At 42.8% G+C, this 20,006-nt stretch overlaps 1 protein-coding gene across 1 annotated transcript in view; it reads right to left on the bottom strand.

Moving 5' to 3' along the window:
• Positions 1-2,739: 2,739 nt before the first annotated feature.
• The window catches only part of LOC146715322 (serine/threonine-protein phosphatase PP1-beta catalytic subunit), a 32,531-nt gene continuing 15,264 nt past the window's right edge, over positions 2,740-20,006 (bottom strand). Inside the window, exons 2-8 of the mRNA XM_085451726.1 lie at positions 14,877-15,008; positions 14,494-14,724; positions 13,321-13,425; positions 12,357-12,428; positions 10,337-10,488; positions 9,974-10,108; positions 2,740-3,295 (exon numbers count right to left, since the gene is read on the bottom strand). Coding sequence (XP_085307852.1) covers positions 3,191-3,295; positions 9,974-10,108; positions 10,337-10,488; positions 12,357-12,428; positions 13,321-13,425; positions 14,494-14,724; positions 14,877-15,008 — 932 coding nt within the window. The 3' untranslated portion in view covers positions 2,740-3,190. The remainder of the gene's footprint in view (positions 3,296-9,973; positions 10,109-10,336; positions 10,489-12,356; positions 12,429-13,320; positions 13,426-14,493; positions 14,725-14,876; positions 15,009-20,006) is intronic.

Here is a 20,006-nt window from a genome sequence, read left to right as displayed (position 1 = left end):
GAGACAGTGGCAACAAAAGGCTGGTAAGTGTTTTGTCTGTTCAAAAATTTCTTTGGGAACATGTAAGTAACATGATTGCTTCTCTTAAACGGTTAAAAAAAAAAAAAAAAGTCCAAAGCTTCTCAGAAGTAAAGATGGCAGGGACGTTCACCAAAATGTGTACAAATTGTGGAATAATTTTAGAATAAAATTCCTCAGTCTAAAATTTTAAAGACTGAATATAGTCTACAGAACATAATATCAAAAGGAACAAGGTCAAAAACCAATATTGGATGTCTGCTCTTCTGGCCCACAGACAATTCATTAAAAACAGGCCTGACTCCATCAGGGAAATCTCTGCGTGGGCTCAGGGCTTCAGTGTTCAGTGATTCCACCCACAAATGCAGGTTAAAGCTCTGTCATGCAAAGGAGTCATGTGTAAAAATGATCCAGAAACACCACCATCTTCTCTCACCGAGGCAAAAAGCCCAGCAGCTGGTCTTCAACATGTTTCCAGACATGCAGAATAAAAAAGGGATGCTACACAGCGGTAAGCTAACCAAACGATTGAGATAATATTGCTGCCATTAAATTCAAAAGGAGGCATTCTTCTTCTTAAAATGCTTCATTTTCTCAGATCACAATGCTAACATGTCCAATGCGGTTTCTGTTATAATAATAAAATAAGGGTTTGTGAGATTTGAAAAAAAGTCATCTTTTTATTTACATTTTAGCATCTCAAGTCTTTCAGATTGAGGATTAAAGTAGAGCAGGGGCCTGTTCTTCGTACCTCGCTAAGTAAGTTAGCTGGATTTGATTGTTGACGATTTCGCCTGATCTTGGATCGTTCGGTTCCCCGAAGCTCATCCGGGACTTGCTGTCATAGCAACAGAGCCGTAAGCGTAAACCTGCTCGGGAGCAGGTTTACTTTATGTAAACAGGATTAGATCGCGGCCACGCAGGTATGTCCGCTTCATTTATACGAAAGCAACAGCGATATTCCACCACTGTTTCACCATAAATAAATAACATCAATGTAACTAAAGATAATGCAGCACCTGATCCTTTTATTGATGTCACACAGATACATACAGGTCATTTCCTAAAAAAGGGAAATGAACTATTAACATTCTATTACATGTATGTGATTATTACAGATGTAATTCATATTTTAGAGTAGTAATTGCAAATCACTTCGTGTAATCAAGATGAGAGACCACGGCTATAAAAGCGAAGGTGGATTTGGGAAGTCTGTCGCAGCCATGTCCTGTCCGTATACGCGAGCCACCCATTGCGGAAGGTGCAAGATTGATAAGGAGAGTCCTCAGAATTCAGCGTATATTGCGGGACAGACAGGATCCTTTAGCTCAGCGCGACAGTGTGCTCATTGAGAGATATCGATATTCCCGTGAGGGTATTATTCACTTAACCAACTTGTTGACGAGGGGGTGCAGGACCACCACCTGTCTTTTTTTTCCTCTGCCCTTTTCTTGGTTGCTGTTATGAACAAACAAACAGATTATTTCAGGGTCTCTTTCCAAGAGACGAAAAGCAATATAAGTGATAAATATTACCATTCTGTAGAATATTCTTATATTTCACTTTTACTTGTTCCCATGTTCTAGTGGGTCCTGTTGTGGCTCTAATGTGAAAGGGGATATAATATAACAATATAATATAATGTAATACAATATTGGATAATATAGTGTAATATAATAAATCTATGAATAAATAATAAAGTGAATGAATAGTGGTATTGTCATGCGCTTTGGGTGCCTTGAAAAGCGCTATATAAACCCACTCCATTATTATTGTTATTATTAAATTACTTACGAGTTTAATTTGTCAGCAACTTTCTGCCAGCCCTCTCTCCTTGCTTTTGCAGCCTTTGCAGTGTTCCCTTGCGTTTTAATTAAACTCTGAAACTCCTGAAATCCCTCAATCAAGAGTTCTTGCTCTGCTGCCGGAAAATACCGAGCGCGCCCCTTCGACATTTTCGCCGACCAATCAGCGGGTTGCCGATCAATGTTTCTACTATCGATGCGTAGCCCCTTTTACGACACCCAGTGATGTCACATTACTGCGTCCAGCTGTACTAATCGTCAACAACAGGTGTGTTCGGGGAACCGGATTAGCGAGCTCACGGTTAGCGCGATGGTTTGGTCTTGGATGTGTCATTTGATCTTGGATGTAGTGAGCGACGTACGAAGAACGGGCCCCAGGTCAGATTATATCTGTGGGCCTCGGTGGTATAGTTTAACATGTGGCTTTAAAAGAATGCCTTACTCAGCTGAAATAGTTGAAACAAACAAACCAGTTCTTTGTTTCATGGATAACGTTCAGATTGAGCTGACTTTAACGGCTGAAATAAAATAAAGGCATATTTATATTTCTGTAAAGGTTTTATAGTCCAGGACGAGCAACAATTCAACTTTCAGATAAAGAAGTGGCATACCAGACAAACTTGGGTTCCTCATACTTGAGAGAAGCCTTTACTTGCAGAAAAATGAGCTCATTGTTCTTTAAAAATAAACAGAATCTGTGTTAGAAGAACCAGTTTAGCAGGAGACATTATCAGATCAGTTTAAAAGTTAGCCTTAGCCTGGCTAAGCCAACGAGATAGACTATCGCTGTAACTTTGAATTCACCGATATATTAAATTTGAGGATCTCTCCCTTGTTGTGGTGTTTGTGTCCCTTTGAGAGTTTAATGGGCTCTCTCGTGAGCTGGTTAGACTTCAAGAACCACACAGAGCCTGCAAACATTTCTTCCCTGTATTATTTATTGAAAACCCAGCAGTTGCCATTAATACCTGTTGTGTCTGTACAGGCAGGGGGGGTAAGGAGATGTGGTAAACTAAATTAGCAGTCATTCTGTTCTCAAAAAAAGGAGAAGAAAAACGACACGGACAAAACAAAAACAAAAAAAGCACTCCGATATGCTGCAGAATGACCCCTTGTATTGTTTTCTCATTTCTCTTAACACTTTGTTTTAAAAATGTTACACAGATGCAGGGGGGCTGGGGGGGTGCACGGAGGAAGAAGGGTGACAGCAGTTCAGGGGATGAAAAATAAGGATGCAAATGAAAGTCTGATTTGGGTGTGTCTTTTAAAAGAGTTGCACTGATCCGCTCCTCTTCTGCCAAGTGTTGCCTTTACTTATTCTGTGTGGTGAAACACGAAACGGTGGTTGACGTCTCCGTGCCTCTGCTTCATCGTTTCTTTGGAGGTTGGGCTGTGCGGGGAGGAGTGACGGGTCGACCGGAGTTCATCCCTCCATACTGGTACTTGGCCTTCTTCTCAGACGGCTTCAGGATCTACAACACGCAAACAGAGCAGCGTTAGCTTCAACTTTCCTGCAGTGAGGTGATGGCGCTAACCACGACACTATAGGATTTTTAGATTGTCCCAGATGAACGATGATCAATGTGAAAAACTATTTTTTCAAGATGAAAAACATGAAAAAGTCAACATTTGTATGAACATCTTTATGGTTCAACACAGCCTGAAGCTTCTTGTAATTTCTTTAGTTTTCAGGAAAACTTCTCCAGGCTCCTTTAAGGACATCCTGCCACGTGTTTTAAGATAAGATAAGATAGAACTTTATTAATCCCTCGGGTGGGTTCCGTTTTGGCCGTTAGTGACAACGTGCCTACAAGTTCAAGCTGGCTGTTTGAATGATTCAAAGGTCAGTGTTGAAACGGCTCAAAAGACAAACCTTCCTCTGAAGATGGTCAGATATAAGAACTGGACTAAAAATCAGAACTAAATTTTAAAAAAGTAAACTGGATAACTATCGCTCATGAACACTTAAAAACTAACAGGAAAGGACTTCCGGTCGCTAGGGGGATGTAGCAGGTAGAGAAGACTGCTCCGCTAACTTTTTTACCTTTTCCACTCCTAAACCAGCCAATTCACAACAAAACTATTGAACTGCGTACGTTTTATTTTACGGTCTCCGAAATTGGTTTTTCCTCGTTCTAACATGGCCTCGAAACGCACTAAAGCGGCAGAAAAGGAGGACGACGCACCTAAGCTGAACATGGCGGCCATCTCCTCCCTTCAAAACATCTTTTAGTCTACTGGAGTCGAAGTTTGACGAAGTCCGCTCTGCGGTGGAAGACCATGGCCAGCGGCTCGGATCTCTAGAGCTAGCAGCGGACGACTTAAGCCAGCGGGTTAGAGATCTCGAGGACGTTTGTTCCAATCTCAGCGACTCCAACACTAAACTTCTGGCTAAAGTTACGGACTTAGATAGCCGAAGTAGGTGCCAGAACCTGCGTATCCTGGGACTCGAGGAGGGCGTTGAAGGTGGGCATCCCACAGAATTCTTTGCAGGTTTGCTCTGCGAGATTTTCGGGAAGGAGAGGCTCCCGACCCGCCCGGAGATCGACAGGGCCCACCGTATACCTGCCGCTAAGCCAGCCCCAGGTCAGAGACCGCGACCCGTAATTATACGCCTTCATCGGTACCAGGTAAAGGACTTTCTTATCCGGGAGGCCGGGCGAGGAGGGACACTAGAATACCATGGTCGGCAGATCCGCGTGGTGGAGGATTACTGCCCGGAAGTTTTGAGCAAGCGAGTGGAGTACCGGGAAGTGATGTCCGAGCTGTACAAACGGGGTCTCAAGCCCGCTCTGCTGTATCCTGCACGACTTCGCATCACGTCTCCTGACGGCGCAAGACGCTGGCTTCATTCGGCCGATGAAGCGAGGAGGTACTTGGACGGCCTACCCGCTACAGCTGAATCACCCTGAGAGCCTGCTTATCTGGTGTTGACGTTTGTCCGCGGGTCAGCCCTGTGAGTAGATTGTCCTGGCTATCTTCGTCTCCTGGGATGTGGAAGGACTTTCGTTCATATCCAGGCATTACCGACGTCTCTTCCTTTTTTCTTTTTTTTTTCCCCCCCCTTCTTCTCTGCTATTTACTAGCTGGGGGGCTATTCATATCTCATTGCTTCTATTGTCCCCAAAGTTGATCATTGGTTCTGTTGTGGTTCTATGGTGACTGCTTTAACAAATTTCTACTGCTCATAGAGGAGTGTTGTGCTTACTGTAATCATCGTTATGGGAGCTAAAGTCTGTTCTTAGTGTTAGACAGGAAGAGTTTATTGTTCTGGAGGGTACACAATGTGTGTTTTGGAGAGCTTGCTGCTTTTTTCCTTGGCAGCTGTCTTGTGGGTGGGGGGGTGGATGGGGAATGGGGGGAGGGGGGAGACATCCTTCAGAGCCGGGGTGGTTTTATGTTGTTTTGTCAAGTTGGGGGATCCGGGAACCATTCTACTCTCGGTTTTAGTCGCTTGCTTGTCATTTTTTTTTGTACTCTGTTTTCAGCTGCACCTGTTTTCTTACATTTCCAGTGCAGGACTATGGGTAGTCGCTTGAACTTTGTAAGCTGGAATGTCAAAGGTTTAAACCACCCTATTAAAAGAAGGAAGGTGCTCTCACACATAAAGCAGTTTAAAGCAGCTGTTGTCTTTCTTCAAGAAACACATCTCCGTGATTCGGATAACTCTCGTCTTATGTCCCGATGGGCAGGGCAGCACTTTCATTCCACCTTTCAGGCTAAGGCCAGAGGCATTTCTATTCTAATTGACCAAAATATTCCTTTTGAGGAACATAATGTAATTTCTGATACGAGTGGCCGGTACGTTTTTGTTTCGGGTAAACTCTGTAATACGAAAGTTGTGTTGGCCAACATATATGCCCCTAATATTGATAATGTAGCTTTCTTCCAGCGTGCTTTCTCGTTGTTGCCTGATCTGAGCTCATATTCTCTTATACTTGGTGGTGACCTCAACTGTTGGCTGGACCCTGTGTTAGACCGATCCTCCCCGAATCCCTGCACTGTCAGTAAATCTGCTCTTTTCATCCAATCCTTTTTATCTAACTGTGGTGTCTCTGATGTTTGGCGCTGCCTACACCCCCACAGAAGAGAGTATTCTTTTTTCTCACAGGTACACCACACTTATTCTAGGATCGATTATTTTCTTATTCATAAGCAGCTGACTCCATGGGTCCGATCCTGTGAATACCAGACCATAGTGATATCAGACCATTCCCCTGTTGTGCTATCAATGAGTTTCCCAGACATCCCTCAATCCAGACGACACTGGCGTTTTAATTCGACTCTCCTGGCAGATGTAAACTTCCTGGAATTCATGAAAGAACAAATAAACTTGTTTCTTAAAACGAATACCGTAGGAGAAACTTCTAGCTTAATAATTTGGGATACGCTAAAAGCCTTTCTTAGGGGACAGGTTATTTCCTATACTGCTAATATGAAGAAGAAGGCCTGTATAGAACGACTCGATTTAGTCAACCGAATCAAAGAAATAGATCTGCTCTATGCTAAGGTAAAAAGCCCAGACCTATACAATAAGCGCGTGGAGCTTCAGACTAAATTTGAGCTCCTCTCAACGCACTCAATTGAACGTCAGCTCCTGAAGAGTAAGAGTTTGTTTTATATTCATAGCGATAAATCGGGTAAGATGCTTGCCAGCCAGTTAAGGGGCTTCCAGGCAAAACAACATATCACGAAGATTAGAATGGCTAATGGTAATATCACTTCGGACCCTTCCAAAATTAATGATACGTTTAGGGCTTTTTACTCCCAACTTTACACCTCCGAATTCCCGCAGGAAAACACTTTAATGGATAACTTTCTAAAGACTTTGAATGTACCTATGCTTTCCTCTGATAGTAAAAACAGATTGGATGAACCCATCACGCCAGAGGAGCTGAGCGCAGCCATCTCCTCATTGCAGCCTGGGAAATCCCCTGGCCCTGACGGCTTTCCTGTAGAATTTTTCAAAGCATTCTCACCCTTGCTTTTACCTCAACTACATTTAACCCTTTCCGACTCATGGAAGTGTGGTAGACTTCCGCCATCCTTTTACGAGGCAAGTATTGCTCTTGTCCCAAAGAAAGGTAAGGATCCTGTGGAATGCTCATCCTTTAGGCCAATCTCTCTATTAAATGTTGATACTAAAATTTTGGCCAAGGTTTTGGCGCGTAGGCTGGAAAATATTTTGCCCTCAGTTATATCCGAAGATCAAACAGGCTTCATTAAGAATTGTTACTCTTATTCCAATATCCGCCGACTATTGGATGTATTATACACCCCTTCCAGTCAGGGTCCTGAGTGCATTCTCTCCCTAGATGCGGAGAAGGCATTTGATCGGGTAGAGTGGAAATATTTATTCACGATCCTAGATAAATTCAATTTTGGATCGAAATTTATTTCATGGATAAGGTTATTATATATGTGCCCTAACGCTTCAGTTTTTACTAATTCCATACAGTCGCGGCCTTTCAACCTCCAACGAGGAACCCGTCAGGGATGCCCCTTAAGTCCTCTTCTTTTCAATCTGGCTATAGAACCACTCGCCATTGCACTCCGCAGCTGTGGGGAGATCAATGGGATCCGGAGGAAAGGTGCTGAACATAAAGTATCCTTGTATGCCGATGATCTTTTAATTTTTATTTCAAACCCCAAAATATCTATACCTGCAATGTTATCCATACTTCGCCAATTTGGCCAGTTTTCAGGATACAAGCTCAACCTATGTAAAAGTGAGTTGTTTCCTGTGGATGGAGGGGCACCAGTGTTTGACTATACTACCCTCCCCTTTAGAATAGCAGGGAATCAATTTACATATCTAGGTGTAATTATTACAAGGACACATAAGTGTCTCTTCAAAGCGAACTTCCTTCCTCTGTTAAATAATGCAAAAAAACATCTGGCACAGTGGTCCCCTCTCTCCACCTCTTCGGTGGGAAGAATCAACTCAATCAAAATGAATATACTTCCTAAATTTTTGTATCTCTTCCAATTGTTACCAGTATTTATCCCCAAATCCTTCTTTGATTCCTTGGACTCAATTATCTCATCTTATATATGGAGGGGTAAACGCCCTCGATTGAACAAGGCTCAACTCCAAAAACCCAAGAGTCGTGGAGGCCTGGCACTGCCTAACTTTCGATATTACTATTGGTCAGCAAACATGCGCTACATTATATCTTGGCTTTACTTCCACAACAAGGGTAATTGCCCATCCTGGGTGCTCATGGAGTTGAACTCGCCCACAGGCTCTTCTGTCCTGGCCCTGATTGGATCTTCACTCCCCCTTCCCCCAAACAAGACAATCGATAACCCAGTTGTCTGGCACACGGTGAGGGTGTGGGCTCAGATGAGGAAGCATTTTGGATTAACAGGTTTCTCCCTTCTAAGTCCAATTTTTTCTAACCCCCTTTTTCAGCCATCACTATCTGATCCTATATTTCGAGATTGGCATGATAGGGGCATTACATGTTTCAATGATCTATTTTTTGACAATACTTTTGCATCTTTTGCCCAGCTTTCTGAAAAATTTAATCTCCCACGTACACATTTTTTCAGATATTTGCAGACCAGACATTTCCTCCAATCTCAGATTCCAAACTTTCCGGTAGCACCAGCTGCAAGCCCAGGGGATATGCTCCTCACCCTAATCCCAACACGTAAAGGGTTTATCTCTCTTATTTATGACAGGCTGGTGAGCATGAACGGTTCTTCGATAGATCGGATTAAAACGGCCTGGGAACAAGATTTAAATCAGTCCCTGTCTATGGATACATGGGACTTAATACTCAAATTAGTTAATTCCACGTCCCTATGTGCCCGCCACTGTCTTTTACAATTTAAGGTTGTGCATAGGTTCCATCTCTCCAAAGTCAAACTATCCCGTATGTATCCGAACGTTGACCCCACCTGTGATAAGTGTGGGAGTGCGGAGGCTTCCCTTATTCATATGTTCTGGAAGTGCCCTAGCCTCGAAGGATTCTGGAGAGATATATTTCAGACCTTATCCCTACTTGTTGGACACCATATGGATCCTGATCCTTTAGTTGCGCTTTTTGGCACCACTGGAGAGGCTGATGCACGGTTGACCTCGTCACAGCGTTGCATGCTCTCCTTCGCCTCCCTTGTAGCTAGACGTACAATCCTCCTAAGATGGAGGGGTGCCCCTTTGTCCACCCAGGCTCAGTGGCTGAGGGACCTTATGTACTATCTGAGCCTTGAAAAGATCCGGTATGCGATTAGCAACAACAGCGGTAAGTTTTACAAGGTGTGGGGGCAATTCCTGAAATACTTTTCCAGCCTCCAGGCTACAAACCCGACTTCCAGCATTGCTCAGTAAACCCCCCCCCCCCCTTCTTCTTCTTTTTATTTATTTACTTATTTATTTATTTATTGTTAGTCGTTTGTGTGTTTTTCTTATTTTGTTCTTGATTTATCTGCGATGTTGTTTTTATTTGTTTGCTTCTTTTTTCTTGCTTTGTTTGTTTGGTTTTTTCCTTCCTGGTCTGAGGGATAGGGGTTCTAAGTGTTGTGGGTAGGGGATAAACTGCTGGAAGCAATTATAAGACATGTGAGTGTGTCATTAATCTGTATTCTGATATTTCAGTTTTAACAGTCGCTGTGAAACTTGCTTGTTTGGTGTTTGTCAATTCTGCGTGTATTTGCTTTTCTTTGTTGCTTCAACTCAATAAAAATATCTTTGAGAAAAAAAAACTAACAGGAAAGCCTGACTTCTTAGAAACAAAATATACAGAAATGAGTGTTGACTCCACACTTTTGCACAGCTATGTATATTGCAATTATATTCCAGTTAGCTCCTCGGTAGGTTGCTGGAGTTTGGGGGATTCTGTGGATGTGTTTAATTCTGCAGATAATGTCATTTATTCAGTCATACGGTGCAAAGCAGGAAACATCAATAAAATTGCTTTGAATCATTTAGCACCATAGTGTGATCTCAACTTTTGTCTCTGCTCACTGGCTGTGTTTAACCATCACTTCTAATATAATTATTGATTACTCATTAAACAGGGATGAAAAGCACAGGATGGATGGATGAGAAGACATTATGATTTTTACTGTGCTTCCTAACGGGGCTTCTCAGATGTAACCACAGATTATATCCATGTTTGGCATTCAGTATTATGTCATCATACCTGAAAGGAGCACATCAGGGTTTCATCCACGCTCATCATGCCACCAGCGTTGTCGAACTCTCCACAGTAGTTGGGAGCTGAGAAGAGCGTCACAAGCTGCCGCTTGGCAAAGAACTCATAACCATCTTCTACCACCTGGGGGTGCCAGACACACAGATACCTGAAGGTGAACAACTGGCACTGCCCTCATACAAACACTCATCATAATCATGATCAGATTTAAAGTACTATAGTACTTTATGCAGATATTGAAAGCTGAGGCACATGTTGCTAATGGATATGCATTTCCAGAAGTTTCTTGGATAGAGCGTTTGTTTTCTGTGCGGTTTAATGATTTTTATACCAAGTCGATGTGCATGTTACCTGGTGGGCTCTACAGATGAGATCCAGATCATGGCGATTGAGGAACTTGCTGACCACATCAGCTCCAAAGGTAAAGGAGACGCCGCGGTCGTTCTCTCCCCAGCCCTGGACGTCCTTGTCCGGGTCAGACCAGAGCAAGTCGCACAGCAGGCCTGGAGAGGATAATTCACAATGTGAAACATCTCAGCTGCCACACATTCATCTTCATTCTGAATCCAGCCTCTCTTAGACCACAGAAGTCAACTTTTTGTCACATTTATAGTCTGAATGTCTCATCCAGACACACAGAGTCACCCTGAAAGACCATAAGAGGATCTGAGAGACAGCCGCTGCCAGGGTCTGAACACTGGTTGCCTTAAAAGGACAAGAGGCAGCAGCTTTAATGAGGAGGGGGGCAAAGGCACAAAAAGAAGCTTTGCTTGCCTTGGCTCACCACCACCGAGACTCAGCCTCATGTGTTCTGAAAAACTCTGAACCCAAGTCTAGCTAAAGAGTTACTGAAACGAGAGCTGCAGCACAAAGAGCATGAGGTGATGATGATAGATGAATGCCAGCAGATCTGATCAGACCTGACATGAAGACCAGAGAATATTCAGACATTAACTGGATTACAGGGACCTTAATCAGTGCTGTGTTTATCAGCAGTGGCAGAATCTCTACTGAGAAATAAAGCAACAGAAAAGTGAGGGCTAAGAGCAAGCAGTCATATCCTGAGGGTTATTTATGAAGCTTGATGAAGCTCTGACCTTTAGGAAGACTGCTTCTTCAACAGGCTGTCACTGCACTTTGTGCAGAAATGCAGAAATAAATAAATAGTGTCCAGTGTAGGTGTTGGCGATTTCCTGCATTTAGCTGCATTTTTATGCAACAGTTGATACTTTTCTCTATTAATAGAGTGGAAATCCTTTTATTTAAGTGAATGAAAACAAAAACCCAAACAAGGCCAGAGCTGACATCTCAGTGTTTACTGGAAAACACTACCAAGTCTAAACATTTCCCTCATTCATTTTTCCTCCTGAAGCAACACAGCTTTTTGTGTTAATGGCTCCAAACATCCAGTGAGTCTGACATCAGCCTGCTTTCGTGTAAAAGTAGAATGGGAGGCAGCCTTCAGTTTTCAGGCCCCTCGTCTATGGAACCAGTTTGGATTTGGGAGACAGACACCATCTCTGCTTTTAAGATTAGGCTTAAAACTTACGTTTTTGCTAAAGCATATAGTTAGGGCTGGATCAGGTGACCCTGAATCCTCCCTTAGTTACGCTGCAATAGGTGTAGGCTGCTGGGGGATTCCTATGATGCATTGAGTTTTTCCTTTTCAGTCACCTTTCTCACTCAACATGTGTTAATAGACCTCTCTGCATTGAATCATATCTGTCATTAACCTCTGTCTCTCTTCCACAGCATGTCTTTATCCCATCTTCCTTCTCTCACCCCAAGCGGTCGCAGCAAATGGCCCCGCCCCTCCCTGAGCCTGGTTCTGCCGGAGGTTTCTTCCTGTTAAAGGGGAGTTTTTCCTTGCTCATAGGGGGTCACATGATTGTTGGGTTTTTCTCTGTATGTATTATTGTAGGGTCTACCTTACAATATAAAGCGGCTTGAGGTGACTGTTTTTGTGATTTGGCGCTATATAAATAAAACTGAATTGAATTGAATCCTTGTTATTTTAAGTTACCTGTTTAAATGTGCGTGTCATACATCAGTTCAAACATATCAATCCCTGTAGCTGATGTGCATATAGACACACATGTTACTGAAACTCTTCTGCTCATGTTTAAATGTGTGATTTAAGTGATCATGTGCTTATGTAAATCCCAGATATACTTGTACCTTTAGACTGTTTAGTACGGGAGAAACAACAGTAAAAAGGCTCACATGCGGGTCAGTTTAAGTTGTGTATCCACTGCATGTACACCTGTCCATTTCACACTGGGTAAAAGTAATCATCAGAGGGTTATTAGTTCCTCTGACAAAAGAGAGAAGAAGAGAAAATGGCCTGCTGTGTGAGAGTGTGCTGACCTACCTGTATCTGGCACGTCTGTGGGTCTCATGATGCGCCTAATCTGCTCCATAGACTGCAGGTCAGGAGAGAGGCCTGTGGGCGACACAAACACCCTTGGGTAAATCTCTTCAATCTCTACTCCTGCGAGGATGGAGGTATTAACTCATATCAGCGCAGCCAAAACTTGTTTTGAACCATTTACTTCACATCCGATTAGTAAACCAGAAATACCAGAAGCTCACGAGAGCCGTGGACTTTATCTTTCATTTTGGGTAAGTGATGTGAGAAGAGCTCAGTGCTGACCCACAGTCTTCACAAAGCCCCAAGGACCAAATAAGAGTGTCACACTAAAGAGTTGTTACAATGATAAAACATGACAAAACATTATACAGAAGCCCGTCTATAAGGGCAGGCTTGTAAATGCCAAATGGGGAACAGATTGTGATGATCTAAATGTAAGAGGAAGTTTGTCCCCGCTGCATCATTTTGCCATGCACACAATGACCTACAAAAATAAGCTGTTCACAACTAGTTGGAGTATTTCTAATTGTACCAAGCAAGACTGGATTTTAGTTTTGTCTTATTTCAGTTGAAGGCATTTAAAGCCACCAGCTCTTAAAGCCAATGATGCAGGAATGCAGAGAATCTAGTTGTCTGTGTTTCCTTTGACTGAACAGAGCATAAACAAGCAATCAGCATAAGCCTTGTTCTGGCTTACCTGACCGAGTGGCAAACGATAAAACAAAATACAGCAAGTCCAAGTACTCAGCCCTGTGGGACCCTGCATGTAATGTTCATGGAGTAGGATTGTCCACAGTGACACTAATGCAAAGACTGAATATTTGAGGGTCTTTCCACATCTATATGCTCAACCTTCCACTACCCCCAAAAGCTGCCTGGTTCCTAACGGGGCTTTCTAAAGTATTTTTCAAAGTAGCAATAATCTGGAGACTAAACAGTAGTTACATTGTTTCAATATGAATACCTCCGTGACAGCAGAAGATCTTCTCATCCACGATGGCGGCGATGGGCAGGCAGTTGAAGCAGTCGGTGAAAGTTTTCCACAGTTTGATGTTAAATCTGCGTTTACCTGTAACATCAACACGACAGTGTCAGCACGACCATATAAGGCTGTTTCAAAGGTTTTCCAGCTCCGCCTCCAGTTTAATAGATTTAAGACAGTCCTCTTTACACTGGAAGACACAGACGATTTTTGATTTTTATTGGTTTACAAGTGCCCGTCAACCAAGAGCAGTGCTTGCAAGCCAGCAGATCTGCTTGCAGTAACAACATTTTTCCATCTCAATGCTGAAAAGCTTTCACAGACAAGTAGTCCCTTCTTTCCTTCATTTGGGTAAAAGGACTACTGTGCTTAAGGAAATCTGAGATTTGAATGTACACTTTACACAAAATTTGTAACAAAAAACTACCTTTGTGACTACTCATCAGGTGCTGCTGTTGGAATGAAAACACTGGCTATCGGAGGCTAATATGGAGGCAGCTTACTGACTTACTTAAAGTAATGATGAGAATTGAATGCCATTTTTTTAAACCTCCTTAAATCCCGCTGCGCTCTCCATCAAACTGAGTGAACTGGTTCGTCTGCCACTGTGCAGCATAACAAGTACTACCATCTCTAGCTGCCTTCCAACACCGTGACCAAGGGACTCCATCCGTGGGATGAGCGACTCACTGGAGAGACATCTGACTCTATTAAAACTGTCATCTGTCACAAAATACTCTGTTATTGTGGCATTTGCATGGAAACACTTTCCTTCATGAAAGCCTGCAAGACCAGTTCAAGTGGCAGGAAGTGGCCTCAGGACCCCTTTAAAGAATAAATAAATAAAAATAAAATAAAATGCAGTTAATAGGGGAATTAGTAGGAGCTCTATTTATGAGTTACTTTCACTCATTTAATTTTACATTTCTATTTTATAGTGAAACAATTCAAATATCTAGAAAAAAAAGGGGGGGGGGGGGGATAGGATTGGGAACATGAACCATCAAATTACCATTTTTGCCTGCCTGCTTCCTGATCACCACTTTTGTTTCACTCAAAAGTGTTTGTGTGTTAAATCACGCACAATGGAACGGCAGCCACCACAAAGAACTTAAGAGGAAATAAAAAGTGTAACTATGAGAGCAGGATGCTCACACTCGTCATAGAAGCCGTAGATACGGTTGATGGAGGCACACTCGTGGTTGCCCCTGAGCAGGAAGAAGTTCTCGGGGTATTTGATCTTGTATGCCAGCAGCAGGCAGATGGTCTCCAGAGACTGCTTCCCTCTGTCCACGTAGTCTCCTAGAAACAGGTAGTTAGCCTCCGGAGGAAAGCCGCCATACTCGAAGAGCCTCAGCAGGTCTGTGTACTGTCCGTGGATGTCACCTGGGGTTGGGAGCAGAGGGGAACACTTTGATCCAGAAGGCAAAGAGGAACGTTCTCCAGTAATAATAAGCATTGTTATATCTGTTTGTTTATTTGCAATAGGCATCACACTCTATACTATTTGTGCCTTTGCTGTTCTTGATAGTACTGACCACAGATTTTGAGAGGAGCCTCCAGCTCCAGAAGGATTGGCTGACTGAGGAAGATCTCCCGGGACTTGATGCAGAGGCCGCGGACCTCCGCCTCCGTCATCTGGACAATCTTCCCTGGACGACATCCTCGCACTGGGGAAGGGAGAGCAAAAGCTGGGTGAGCTTAAACTAAACTTCGACACCAAGCTTTCTGATGATGTGAAAGTCAGTTTTAAGGAGTAAGCTTTCCCAAGGAGACTGGACTCCCCTGATTTTTTTCCTCAGGGTTATGATTGTCAAATAACTTTTTGAATTAACTTCAAACTAAATATGGGAGGACCGTGTTTAGTCAACAGGAGGACGACAGAAATAGCCTGTGTGGATATTGTTGATGTCAGTGTTTGTGGATACACTTCCTGTTGCGTAACAGAAAAGAGAAGGAAGGAGAAGGGGGAAGGGGGGCAGTCACAGTGGTCAAGTGACAAGAAGCCCTGAAAGTTCGTGAAATCGGCAGATGTACACATAACTATTATGAAAGCCAGCAGGTCAATATTACATACAGATGAAGTGAGGATGACTTGTTAATGAAATCAAATACAAATACATCATTTTTGAAAAAGCATTATTTTGGAACAATACACTGTTACACAATTATACACTTACTCTTACTATACCGTCTTAAGATTACAGGAATTAATGTACACACACGTAGATAAATTAAAGAGTAGAAATGCATTTCCACATTTTGCTGCCATCCTACATTCTCCTACAAAAAGATCAACAGCTACTACATAGACAAATTTATTCTTCTTGCTTAGCAACAATAAGGACCAGAGCTGAGCAAGACTGCTGCTGTCAGGTGACACCACGGCAACATGAAGGAAATCCAAGCCGGTGTAAAACACTAGTCCATGAGTGGATCCCAAGAATGTGGTCAGAAGGATGCAGCAATAACACAGCCAGAAAGGCTCGTTTTTCTAAGGAGGAAGTGGCTTGAAAGGGCTGAGTATCAAAGGTGTCGTGTGTGTGTCCTGCAGGTGAATCCCTGTGATCCTGAAGGAGAAGCAGCAGCAGCAGCAGCATGTGTGCACATGTGCTGCATGACCCTGCCATTTCTGCCTGGAGATCTTAGGCGTGGACTATAAACACTCTTGCACTGCAGCCAAATACATCCTGTGATCACACACGCCCCACTTGAAGGGCTATTTTTATGACTGCCCAAAAGGTGAACGTTTTTCTAGTAAACGAGCAAAAAGAAAAGCAATACCATGCAAAGACTGTACGTGGTTTAAATACTAAACACATTCTCTGCCACTGATCCTTCCATAAGCACACACACAAGCAAGATGTGTTTGTGTGTCTAGTGTTGAGTGATTTCACACCTCTGCCTTCCAGCTCGGTCAGGGAGGCCCGATATAGGATGGAGACACAAACACGAAACCAGAAGCACCTGCCCGAGAGGATAACCCTTCATCACAGGGTTAAGCTGAGGCGGAGCAGGAAACACACACGCACGCACGCACGCAAGCACACGCTCGCACACGCTCGCACAGAAAGAGAGTGCGATCCAGTGACCTTGACTTCAGATTGTACCATTATAAGCTTGTGGGGAGGTATCCCAGCATCCTTTGGTCCATCACTTGTGCACTGCAGCTTCACCAGTCAAGAGAAGGAAAGAGCAGGATGTGGCACCCACATCTGATTACCGTGGCAACCCAGAAAGACCAATTTCCAGCGGGAGAGGTGTTGGCGAATGGAGCAGCAGCTGCATCTCACAGGGAAAAGGAGGCGATTCGCAGATTAAGTGTCACCTCCACCAGCCCACGCCCTGCATACTAACACTGCTGCATCCGACAGCCGTGACGGAGACCCAACAACAGGCCTGCCTGTATCCGCATAGTTTGTGATTCCGGTCAATTACTTAGCTCAAAATAATTTACTCATGAGGTTTACACACACACACACACACACACACACACACACACACACACACACACACACACACACACACACACACACACACACGGTTTAGAACATGTATCCTAAATGTTCAGCTCACACTCAGGCTCTAAAGTGAGTTACCGAGTACCAGTGATGCATGCAGATGTAATTTATTGCACGAAACACTCTGTCCAACCTATTGCTTAACACGTGTAACAGCCGTGGCAGCCACAGGTAGTGATGTGCGCCGTTCTTTTGCGTGAATATTCATGGGGAATATAAAGAGCAAACCACGTGAGAACATGACAGCTGACACATTGTGGAGATTCTTTAAAATCCGCACAGTTTGTAACTCAGTATCAAAGTTTGCCTTCTAAATGGCTTCTCCATAACCACCACACATTTCACTTGATTCTGCCCTCCATGATTAACTTGCACATCATTAGGGGCTTTGCATTTTTGCAGAAAAACCGTCAGATGTCAGTTATGTGTTTGCTGACATCACATGGTATGATGGGAAGCACGGGTAGTGTTTTGCAGCATTTGTTTTACCCATGCAAAGCATTTCAGCCTTTCACCAAATTCTACACTTACAGCGAAGAGAAATAGGTAACGAGCAGAGAGAGAAGATCTATGCCATAACAAAAGTAACCCAGTGAATGATCCTTCCCCCCCCCCCTCTGGCAAGAAGACAAATAAGAAAATTTATAGTTAAAAGCTAAACCTATAACATTAAACTTGGGTGAACTCAGGGCATACAGAAAGAGGTGCTCAAATACATCAGGTAATCTTGAGTTTAGGCTTAAATTTTAGCTTTTTTTTTTTTTTTTTTTTTTTAAATCTGCCTGAGAAAAATGCTACTTTACTACTCCTCATCTTTTCCCCTGAAAATTCAGTTGTTGTCAACCTGCTGGACATGGTCCTTCACAATGACATTAGAGCCAAATGAATACACAGTGTTAAGGAGTAGTGACATGGTCTCAAACAGCTGTTTGGTTTCACTCACACCACAGCCCATCCATAAACTGGCTTTTCGACATGTTCGTGCTCAGAGATGGTAAATGTCATGTTCAAGAAACCTCTAGTACATTTTCCTAATTTGGTCAGCTCAGGTCCATGTGCCTGAGCCACCACAGTGGAGTTTGGTCACACCCTCTTAAAACAGTATGCCAGAGGAGTTCATGCAATCAAGTGCCTGCTGTCAAAATCTATTCACCAATTTGCCTCTTCCTAGGGCTGCTCAATTAATCGAATTTTAATCACGATTACGATCTGGGCTTTCAACGATCATTAAAAATGACTGAGCCAATTATTAGCCCCTCCCTCATTTATCCGCGACACCTTAAAGGCCGGTCCGTGAAAATATTGTCGGGCATAAACCGTCCGTGGCGCAAAAAAAGGTTGGAGACCGCTGATTAAGAGGACCCGAGGGAAGCTCAGGAAGCTAAGCAGAAGTTATTTGGAGAGTGACTGCCGTTGGTTGAAAAGAGTTAAAAAAAAAAAAAAAAAACTTCAGTGGTGTTGCACACTATTTTATATTATTTTTTTAAAGTCATTGTTAACCCTTTAAAGCCAGTCAGAGCAGCACGCTCCGTTTTGCGTAACTATTTTTAAATCCCTGTAGAACCTGAACCGTGTAAGCTAGCGCAATAATTTGTTTTGCATATGAAACCGGAGGAGTTGTACTTACATCTGATGCCATCAGCTTGTCCTCGGTCACGGTTTCGTTCCACATATAGCTTTGCAAAAACTGCATAAAAAGCGCTTGCAGGAACAAAAGCATAATATTCCAGAAACACGCTTTGCCGTTCCTATCAGCTGTTCGTAACACTTCCCACAGTGAAATGATGCACCTGCTGTTTTCTTTGCAAATTTGCATCATAGGATTGTTTTTTGTTTTTCCTGCAGTATATAAAAATTGCTGTATCTCCAAAATAAAACTATGAAGACACTCAAAATAAATTTCCTGTGGTGGGAAACTATTTTTTGCAACTTTATTGTATTTAAAGTTTTGAGGGATAAACCTCTTAAATTTCTCCAAGTAGAAATATATGTAAACAAAACAAAAGCGATTTTCAATTTTTTTTGTAGTTTATTGCACTTTTTTGCAATTTATGTAATTACTATGGACTTAATGCATACATATTATTAAAATATGGGCTATAACAGTTGTATTGATGTATAGCAACTTGAAATGCTCCCACAAATGGCACTACAGCATGTAAAAAAATAATATAAGCTCTGGTGGACTTGGTTCTATAGTAGGTCTTAAAGGGTTAAATAAATATCGTCAAATAATCGTGATCTCAATTTCAGTGAAAATAATCGTGATTATCATTTTTGCCATAATCGAGCAGCCCTACCTCTTCCTTCCCCTTCCTCCTTTAATCTCCATCTTTATTATCTTTATTTTTCAAGTTCCATTCCTGGCTGTGGCTGACTCTCTGGGTCACCCTCCTCCGCCTCAGCAGTGAACTGTGCTGACGTCAGAGGACAGCTCTGCCTCATACCCCTCCCTGAGTGCATACCAGACAGCTCACAGGCCTTTTTAAACCTTAACATCTCAGCCTACTGCAGCCTGAGAAACATGCAGCCAGGGAATCTACACGTACCACCAAAACCCAAAGAACCTTTCTAGTACCAAGTGTGGGGAACCAATTTTGGATGAAAAAGCGTCTGTGAAACTAAATGCATCAACACAGCTCACTAGAAAAGTTCAGTTCAGTTCATTTTTATTTCAAACATATACATTCACCAACATTTCATAAAAATCTTTCCATGCAGTTGTAAAAGTAAATCATGATACACTAAGCTGAAGGAAAAAAATTTAAGTTTAGCTAATGTGACCCTCTGGATTTAAGGCTTGTTGTCAATAGTTAAGTTTTTAAAAATACAGAAGCAAAAATTGTCTGCGAGATGTCTGAATTTATCCAGAGTCCTGTATTGAGGTCTTGTTTTGTCCAACCAGCAGCAGTCCAAACCTGTTTGGCTCTCAGGACTATTATTCGAAAGCTACTCTGGATCACTGTACTTAAAACTGCAATATGGCATTGGATATGGGACAGGGCACTCCCCCAGTGTCCCTTCCACAGGGTGGCCTAACATGCCTGAAATATACATTTACTAATTAAAAAACCAGACAGGTTGCACTCCGAGCCATACTTCAACTCCAGTGGCTATACTAGAGACATTATTAGGATTGTGTTTATG

Source organism: Copadichromis virginalis, linkage group LG3 (assembly GCF_057382275.1).
Source record: "Copadichromis virginalis isolate Kocher_CV1m ecotype Utaka linkage group LG3, C_Virginalis_male_GT1.1, whole genome shotgun sequence".
Taxonomy (NCBI): Eukaryota; Metazoa; Chordata; class Actinopteri; order Cichliformes; family Cichlidae; genus Copadichromis; species Copadichromis virginalis.
This window is presented reverse-complemented; position numbering and strand designations above follow the sequence as displayed.